This window comes from Antrostomus carolinensis, unplaced genomic scaffold (genome assembly GCF_000700745.2).
Source record: "Antrostomus carolinensis isolate BGI_N321 unplaced genomic scaffold, ASM70074v2 scaffold23787, whole genome shotgun sequence".
Classification (NCBI taxonomy): domain Eukaryota; kingdom Metazoa; phylum Chordata; class Aves; order Caprimulgiformes; family Caprimulgidae; genus Antrostomus; species Antrostomus carolinensis.
In genome coordinates, this window is record NW_010327051.1 from 10,062 (window position 1) to 19,083 (window position 9,022).

Consider the following 9,022-nt stretch of genomic DNA (forward strand, 5'->3'; position numbering starts at 1 on the left):
CCACGATCCCATTTGGTTGGATGAGGTGAACTGCACTGGCAACGAGGACAACATCTTCGACTGTCGGGCCAGTGCATGGGGGGACAACAACTGCTTCCATGGAGAGGATGCTGGAGTGATATGTTCAGGTAACAGAATCACAGAATCACAGAATGGCAGGGGTTGGAAGGGACCTCTGGAGATCATCTAGTCCAACCTCCTTGCCAAGGCAGGTTCACCTAGAGCAAGTTACACAGGGCTGCATCCAGGCAGGTTCTGAACATGTCCAGAGAAGGAGACTCCACAACCTCTCTGGGCAGCCTGTCCCACTGCTCAACCTCAAGGTGCAAAAAGTCAACATCAGACTTTCAGGGTTTCCTAAGGGATGGTGGGACAGCTCCTGCATCTCTACCAAGGGTGAAGCATCCCCTTTGGAGCTCTGGGGAGCACCACGCAGGTGGACAAAGCCTTTTTCCACTTCCTGATGGGTGTGAATCCAGAGCTAAACTGCAGGAACAGCAAAGGGCCACTCATTTGTAGTCATGTGTGTGAATTACCAAGGACCTACCCCAAAGCCTGGTTTACCTTGGGGGCAACGAGGCTGCATCATGCAAAGCTTTCTGCAGGCATAACACCCGCCCCAGTTCCTGCCCATCCAGCCAGGACAGGTCTATCTTGCCCATCACCTGTGCTTCAGGGCTTTTGATGGAACTTTTGATGTGTGTGTAGCTCAACTCTTTTATTTGGGCTGCAGAGCAGGGAACAAGAAAGTGCTTTTGCAATCAGGCAACTTTTCAATAAAGCCTCTTTGCAAAGCCACTCTGAAAAATTAACTTTTAAGAGGACCCTGGGCATTGTGGGCACTTGGTCTCCAGTTTGGGCACTCACCATGCACAGAGGATGCTCAGGCTGGAGCAGAAGCAGTTGTGGCTCTCTCAGTGCACTCACCTATGTGTCTTGTTGGCAGCTTCAGGAGTGTCGGGAGCCACCGAGCTCCGTCTGACCAACGGTTTGACACACTGCGAAGGCAGAGTGGAGGTGACCCACAACGGCACCTGGGCAGCCCTGTGTGACGAGGGCTGGGGACTGGCCGAAGCTCGAGTGGTGTGCAGGCAGTTGGGCTGTGGGAGAGCACTGTCAGCACCTGACGGGTTGCATTTTGGGCAAGGACCAAAGGAAATGTGGCCCAACAGCGTGAGCTGCGTGGGCACAGAGACTGCCCTCTCTGCATGCAAGGTGAAGCCTCGGGACAACAGCACTTGTCACCATGGGAGAAGAGCTGGTGTGGTGTGTGCAGGTAACACCCTTGGGAGTGAGATATGGCACAAGAAGTGGTGGGTCTGGGTCTATCACCTTGATTTTCCGCCTCCTCACAAGCAGCCCCAGACAATGTGCCCTCTTGGTGGGCATTTCCATCGTGAGGTGTTGTGGGGTGTTCGATGGTATGGAGAACTTTTGGGGTGTCCTCCTGAAGGGGTGGGTGCTGATGCCAGTGGGTGGGATGGGATACAGCCTCTAACCCCTTAGCCACCAAGCACTGGGGATCAGCCAGCTCCTTTTGGTGGTGATCAGATGATCCTGCAGCACTTGGTGCAATGCTCAGTGACCTGAGAAGGTGCCAGGGCAGTTTTTCTAAATCAGGGGTCACCATGTGCCAGCCTTTCCCCATATTTCCCTCTTTTAGGTAACTCGGAGGGTGACCAGATCCGGCTGGTGAACTACAGCAATCGCTGCGCTGGCAGGGTTGAGATCTTCCACAACAAGCGCTGGGGGACCGTGTGTGATGATAACTGGGACCTGCTGGACGCCGAGGTCGTCTGCCGGCAGCTGGACTGCGGGAGAGCGCTGTCAGCTCCTGGTGGGGCTCAGTTTGGGATCGGGGAAGGCATCATCTGGATGGATGAGACAAACTGCACGGGGACAGAGAGTACGCTGTCTGCATGCCAGGCCCGGCCATGGGGCAATAATAATTGTTACCACGGAGAAGATGCTGGTGTGGTTTGTTCAGGTGACCAGTGCTCCTTTGGTATCGCGCCATCGTGCCATCTGCTCAGAGATATGGTTTAGTAGTAGTTAGGTATGGTTGGACTTGATGATCTCAAAGGTCTTTTCCAACCAAATGGTTCTATAATTGTATGATCAGGGGGGAGGGGGTATCACGATGGCAAGTCTGTCCCCCCAGGTAAGCCTGGGGGTCAGCATCAGCAGCCAGTGGGGTTTTCCTGGATGCTCCCTGCAGCTGATGGTCCCATCAGAGGGCTTCTCTTCTCACCTCAAGGTGTTTATTTAAGCTGGTGGGAGCCATTCCTGCAGGAATCCTTATTTCCCATCCTTCTAGGAACCCTCCAGCTCCAACAATAGGACCAACTCATTGCAGGGAAGATCATCCAAAGCAACCAGGCCAGCGAGTAATTCTTGCAGGCAGTGGGGCTGGGGTCCAGAAGGATGCAGGACCAGCACAGGCCACCCTCTCCAAGGAGATGCTCTGGTGCAGGGTGCTCCTGGGGGAAAGTTCTGGGTGGTGGTGGGGAGCCCTCCTCTTCTCTCCTCTGTACTTTTGGACAGCTTGAAGAGGGGCCAGGAGTTTAATTGCAATACATTAAGCATGGAGAGAAACTGGCCACCATCTGAAGACATTAATAAATCTCTTGGATATTTGCAGACTCAATCATCCCTGAGCCGGTTCATCTCCGGCTGGCAAATGGCTCACACCGCTGTGCTGGCAGGGTCGAGGTGCTTCACCAGGAAGAGTGGGGAGTCATCTGTGACCACGGCTGGGATAAGCAGGATGCTGCGGTTGTGTGCCGGCAGCTGGGCTGTGGGATGGTGTTGTCAGCATTGGAGGAGGTGGACGTCGGCACCGGCCCCTTGCGTGTCTGGCTGGACAACGTGAACTGCCAGGGGACGGAGATGACCCTTATGGAATGTCAGGCGAGCCCGTGGGGACAGAGCAGCTGTGACCATGGAAAGCACGTCAGCGTGGTGTGCTCAGGTGGGTTTCACTCCAGCAGCGGGTCAGGAAGCACTAATAATTTCCCCCATCCCATCTGGGAGTAAGGTGCCAGCTTCACCCCACTCACCACTGGTTCAAGTACCCCCAAGCCCTTTGAGAAGTGTCTCCATGGGGTGGGGATGAGGTGCTGTGGGTTCAGAGGCTATGTGCTGAAACGCAGAGCCCTTCCTCTTCCCACAGAGAAGCTGGATGCTCTGAACATCTCCCTGCCCGTTTGCAGGCTCGGCTGTTTTCCGCTCAGCTTTGCCCCAGTTCGGTTGGTGGACGGTCCAGGTCGCTGCGCTGGGAGGGTTGAGGTGTATCACAATGAGAAATGGGGGACGGTGTGCGATGACAGCTGGGACTTTGCGGATGCCAAAGTGGTGTGTCGGCAACTGGACTGCGGTATGGTGGTGTTGGCTCCGCGGAGGGCTCACTTCGGGCAGGGACAGGGACCCATCTGGCTGGATGACGTGCACTGCACGGGGACAGAGGCTGCCCTCTCCGAATGCAGAGCCAAGAACTGGGGTGTCCATGGATGTGAGCATGGAGAAGATGCCAGCGTGGTGTGTACAGGTAACTACAACCCGTTGTGGCACTGGGAGCATGGTGACAAACCTTACCACAGTCCTCCTGCACTGGGGTCTCACTCTGCTTTCCCCAATGGGTGCAAGGGCTTGCAACATAGGAGCAGTTTACTACCAACTTGGAGACCCTTTGCTTCAAAATCAGCCCCTCGTAGTCCATCCTAGTGGAAGAAGGCAGCACGCAGACATAAAGTCCAAGAAAAACAAACACTTTTCCCATTTGCACTGTTATTGCTAAAATAATGGTCTCCAACACGCTTTTGAGTGATGTTATTTATCACAAATCCTGGCAGCTAGCACAGGCCAGACACCATTCCCACCAGGGAAGTTACAATGTGGCCACCTACTTCACTTCACAGCAGGGCTGACTGCTCTACAAATGGGTCTTCTCCCGTTATGGTCAAGGAGGATTCTCCAGCACTTTTGGTAGATGTACCCTGTGATGCTCAGAGCTGTGTGAGCCCATAAGAGCCCACCTCCCACCCCTCTCTCTCCTCTTCAGCTCCGACTTTCTGCCAGAGGAACCCCACAGCCCATTTCAGTGGCTGTTAAGAAGCTGGGGCCACTGAGTTGCCATCAGGTTGCTTAATATCAGGATGGACTTCAGTGTCACTGACCAAGTGACACTGAAGGTGTCACTGACCAAGACTGCCAGCATTTAATTCAGTCACCCCAGTATGAGAAGGCAGCATCTCACCCTAGTTGGGCTAAAAGATCCTACAGGAAAACCTGTAAGAGCAGAGCTGGAGGGAAGGTGAAGTATTCCAGAAGTACCAAATGTGTAAACCTATTGCTGGTGTAAACCTATTGCTGGCAGTTGGAGGTTTCACAGGGCAGAAGGTATCTCCTTAACGTGTGTATGTTCTCTCTGATGTTGTAGGATCAGGCATTGCTGATCTCGGAAGCCTCCGCCTGGTAAACGGCTCCGACTCGTGCTCTGGAAGAGTTGAAGTGTTTCATGATCAGCGCTGGGGGGGCATCTGCACCGATGGCTGGGACCTGGCCGAAGCCAACGTGGTGTGTCGGCAGTTGGGCTGTGGGGTAGCGCACTCGGCCGCGGGTCATACCCAGTTTGGGACAGGAGATGGTCTGATCTGGGTGGATGCTGTGGATTGCACTGGGAAGGAAGGAGCTCTCTTTGAATGCAAAGTCAAGTTCTGGGATCTCAAGAGCTGCAAGTCGAGTGGGCACGCAGGCGTCTTGTGCTCTGAGGCTGCAGGTCAGTGGCAGTGAGTCAGAGATCAGTCCTCCCCTGACCAAATTCACCTATTCAGCTCCTCCTTGTCCTACCTCAACCACCCCTTCTTCCTGTGGTCCCACCAGGGAGCACAAGGTGGTTTCCATTTTGAGGTCTACCAGTCCTTGGCTTCCCTCAGGCAAAGTGCTTGGAAATTCCAAGCTTGGGATTCCCAAGCTTGTAAGATGTAGGCTTTCCATCACACGCAAAGAGCCTTGGCACACCAGGGTTGCAGCTGCCGCTGTGGTTTTTGGTTTGGGGTTTTTTTTAATCCATGCTACAACACAGCTTCTAGTCCTCAGGAAGGTCCTTCTCTTCACCAAGTTATTCCTTGCTCAGGTGCACAATGCACTTGGTGCCTCCTTGCCTGCTTGTCCCATAAAGATACTCACATCATGGGAGCTCGTCAGTAATTTGCCCAAGTTCACAATTTACTGGGCATAGTCCTAGCAGGCTTGTGTGCTCAGGTAACTCTCACCACATGTAAGATGGACCAAGCCCTGTCTTTCTGCAAGATGGGAACAGTCTGGGAACAAGTTGGCCAACAAATTCATAGAATCACAGAGTAATAGGGGTTGGAGAACACCCTTAAGATCAAGTCCAACCATAAACCCAACACTTCCAAGTCCACCTCTAAACCATGTCCCTAAGCACCACATCTACATGTCTTTTAAATATCTCCAGGGATGGTGACTCCACCACCTCCCTGGGCAGCCTGTTCCAATGCTTGACTATCCTTTTGGTGAAGAAATCCTTTCTTGTATCCAATCTAAACCTCCCCTGGCACCACTTGAGGCCATTTCCTCTTGTCCTATCGCTTAATACTTGGGAGAAGAGACCGACTCCCACCTCTCTACAGCCTCCTTTCAGGTAGTTGTAGAGAGAGAGACCTTAGATGGTCAACCTCCATGGACAGGTCAATGTGGCAGCCAGGACAAGGACAACCAGAAAAAGGTCCTTTGCCACTTCCTCTAGAGCAAGAAGTGAGTAGAGCCAGGTGAACCAAGGTCATGCAGCTTCCAAGCAAAGGGGAGGGAAAGCATGGAGAAACACTGGGAAGGACCCATGTGCATCCCTTCTCCCAGCACGGTGTCCCTCAGGTGGAGACTCATCCACTTTCTCCTGTCCTGACCTCTGAACCAGGGTGCAACCACCCTCAGGGTGTAACTGGTGGAAGGTTCTGCAGCTTTTTCCACCCTCCAAAAAAACCTTCTGCCCACTTTGCTGCAAGATAAAGGGCATGGGATGTACAAACTCACCGCAGCAATGACATCCAGAGCTGTCACAGGGATGTCCTGCCTTCTCCTGACCAGCAGGAGAAGAATATCCCTAATAATACCTGGTTTGGAATATTTTTCCAGGCTCAGGGACTGCCAGCATCCCCAGGCTTCGCTTGGCGGGTGGTTTGAGCAGATGTGCTGGGAGGGTCGAGGTGTTTCATAACAATGAGTGGGGAACCGTCTGCGATGACAACTGGGACGTGAGTGATGCGACAGTGGTCTGCAGGCAACTAGGTTGTGGGGTGGCCCTCTCAGCCCCCGGCTCGTCTTGGTTTGGATGGGGAGTTGGCTCCATCTGGCTGGATGACGTGAGCTGCACGGGACATGAAACTGACTTCTTCAAGTGCCGAGCCAAGAAGTGGGGCATCCACAACTGCCACCACGGGGAGGATGCCGGCGTGGTGTGTGCAGGTGAGTTGGGATGGGGCTGGCTAGAGGCAGAGCTCCTGCCAGTACCCTCCTTTGGAGGAGATGCTGTGTGCAGGGCTGGTGTAGGAGGTTCTTGCAGTTCTCACTCATGTGTATCTCCTGGACCTTCATCTCTAGGCCAAGTGCAAGGACCTGCACCTGGGTTGAGGCAATTTCCACTATCAGTACAGGCTGGGGGATGAAGGGATTGAGAGCAGCTTGGTGGAGAAGGGCTTGGGGACATGAGCTGGCAATATGTGCTCCCAGCCCAGAAAGTCATAGAATCACAGAATGGTTTGGGTTGGAAAGGACCTGAAAGCTCATCCAGTTCCAATCCCCCTGCCATCAGCAGGGACACCTTCCACTAGACCAGGCTGATCAAAGCCTCATCCAACCTCGCCTTTAACCAGCAGCAGGGACACCTTCCACTAGACCAGGTTGCTCAAAGCCTCATCCAACCTGGCCGAGAACACTTCCAGGGAGAAGTCACAGCTTCTCTGGCCAACCTGGGACCGTGTCTCACCACCCTCACACCATAGAATTTCTTCCTAATATCTAATCTAAACCTCCCCTCTTCCAGTTTAGAGCCATCACCCCTTGCTCTGTCACTCCCTGCCCTTGGCCAAAGTCCCTCCCCACCCTTCCTGGAGCCCCTTCAGGTACTGGGAGGCCACTAGAAGGTCTCCCTGGAGCCTTCTCTTCTGCAGGCTGAACAGCCCCAACTCTCTCAGCCTGTCCTCACAGCAGAGCTGCTCCAGCCCTCGGATCATCCTCATGGCCTCCTCTGGACTGGCTCCCGTAGGTCCATGTCCTTCTTATGTCCTTCAGTCTGGAGAAAAGAAGGTTCCAGGGAGACCTTATTGCAGCTTTTCAATATATAAAGGGCACTTACAAGAAAGGTGGAGAGAGACTTTTTACCAAGGCCTCTAGTGACAGGACAAGGGGCTGTAGTTTTAAACTGAAAGAGGGTACTTCAGACTGGACATAAGAGAGAAATATTTTATGATGAGGGTGGTGAGTCACTGGCCCAGGTTGCTCAGAGAAGCTGTGGATGCCCCATCACTGGAAGTGTTCAATGTCAGGTTGAATGGTGCTTTGAGAATGTGATCTGGTGGAAGATGTCCCTGTCCATTGTAGGGGGTTTCGATGAGATGATCTTCAAAGGTCCCTTCCAACCCAAACCAGTCTATGAGGCTATACGAGAAGTGTTTAAAGTCTGGTTGGCTGGGGCGTTGAGATCCTGATCCAGTGGAAGATGTTCTTGCCCATGGAAGGGTAGTTGGACTAGGTGGTCTCTAAAGGTCCCTTCCAAACAAAACCCTGCACTCAGGGTTTTGTTCTCCTGGTAAAATGGCAGCACCCGACCACCTCAATGAGTTTTATACTCAATGCTGCCAATGCCTGGATGGTGGCCCTGCCCTGCTCTTCCTTGGAGGGACGTAGGATGCTCCAGGCAGGATATGGTCCAGGGATGCAGGCAGGGGGTGGTCCAGGGATGTGGGGATGCCCTACAACCATGCACCTATCTATTTCCCTCTCCACAAAAGGAGCCAACTTCACCTTGACTGACCTACGGCTGGTAGATGGGCCACACCGTTGTGCTGGGAGAGTGGAGGTGCTCCACGCCGGGCAGTGGGGGACGGTCTGCGATGACGGGTGGGACCTGAACGACGCTGCGGTGGTGTGCAGGCAGCTGGGCTGTGGCAGAGCTGAGGCAGCCCCTAGCCGGGCTCCCTTCGGGCAGGGGACGGGGCGCATCTGGCTGGATGATGTGGCCTGTGCTGGGAGCGAGGACAACCTCTCCCAGTGCCGAGCCCGTCCCTGGGGACAGGGTAACTGCAACCACAGAGAAGACGCCGGCGTGGTCTGCTCAGGTAGGTCCAGGTCATACAACATGGGGTGTCCTGGTGGGGATATGGGGGGTCCATCCTGGAGTGTTGCTACAGAAGGATGGTCAAACCCTTCCTGGGGTGGGTGGTCCTTTCACCAAAGCCCTGAGCATTGCCACCGGCAGTGTGTGTCCCCTCAACTCACCATGACTTTTCTCTGGTGCTTCCAGAGACCGGCACAACCAACACATCGACTGTCCGGCTTGTGGACGGCCCCCATCGCTGCGCAGGGAGGGTGGAGGTCTTTCATGACAAGCAATGGGGGACAGTCTGTGATGACAGCTGGGACCTGAATGATGCAGCGGTGGTCTGCCGGCAGCTGGGCTGTGGGGTGGCCATCGGGGCCCCAACGGGGGCTTCCTTTGGGAGGGGGCAGGATCCCATCTGGCTGAACAGGGTTGCCTGCATCGGGATGGAGAACGCTCTGGAGGAGTGTCGGGCCAGACCCTGGGGAATCAATAGCTGCACCCATGAAGAGGATGCCGGTGTGGTCTGCTCAGGTGATGCTCATTCCTGTTGGGGTCCTAAAAGCAGAGTTTGGAGACCCCCTTCCACCAAAAAAGCTTTTTCCTCTCCAACCTGACCCCAACACCATTGGCTGCAGGAAGTTCTGCAGGGTAGAGGGGCTGGGCTCCTTGGCAGGGGGGGTT

General features: G+C 54.3%; 1 protein-coding gene across 1 annotated transcript in view; it reads left to right on the forward strand.

Annotated features, from left to right (window-relative positions):
• Positions 1–9,022, forward strand: part of LOC104527945 (deleted in malignant brain tumors 1 protein) — a 22,628-nt gene that overhangs the window by 9,724 nt on the left and 3,882 nt on the right. The window contains 9 exon segments of the mRNA XM_029085914.1: positions 1–128; positions 947–1,276; positions 1,664–1,987; positions 2,642–2,993; positions 3,234–3,547; positions 4,439–4,777; positions 6,157–6,486; positions 8,034–8,370; positions 8,562–8,872. The exon segment at positions 1–128 is cut by the window's left edge and continues 43 nt beyond it. Coding sequence (XP_028941747.1) covers positions 1–128; positions 947–1,276; positions 1,664–1,987; positions 2,642–2,993; positions 3,234–3,547; positions 4,439–4,777; positions 6,157–6,486; positions 8,034–8,370; positions 8,562–8,872 — 2,765 coding nt within the window.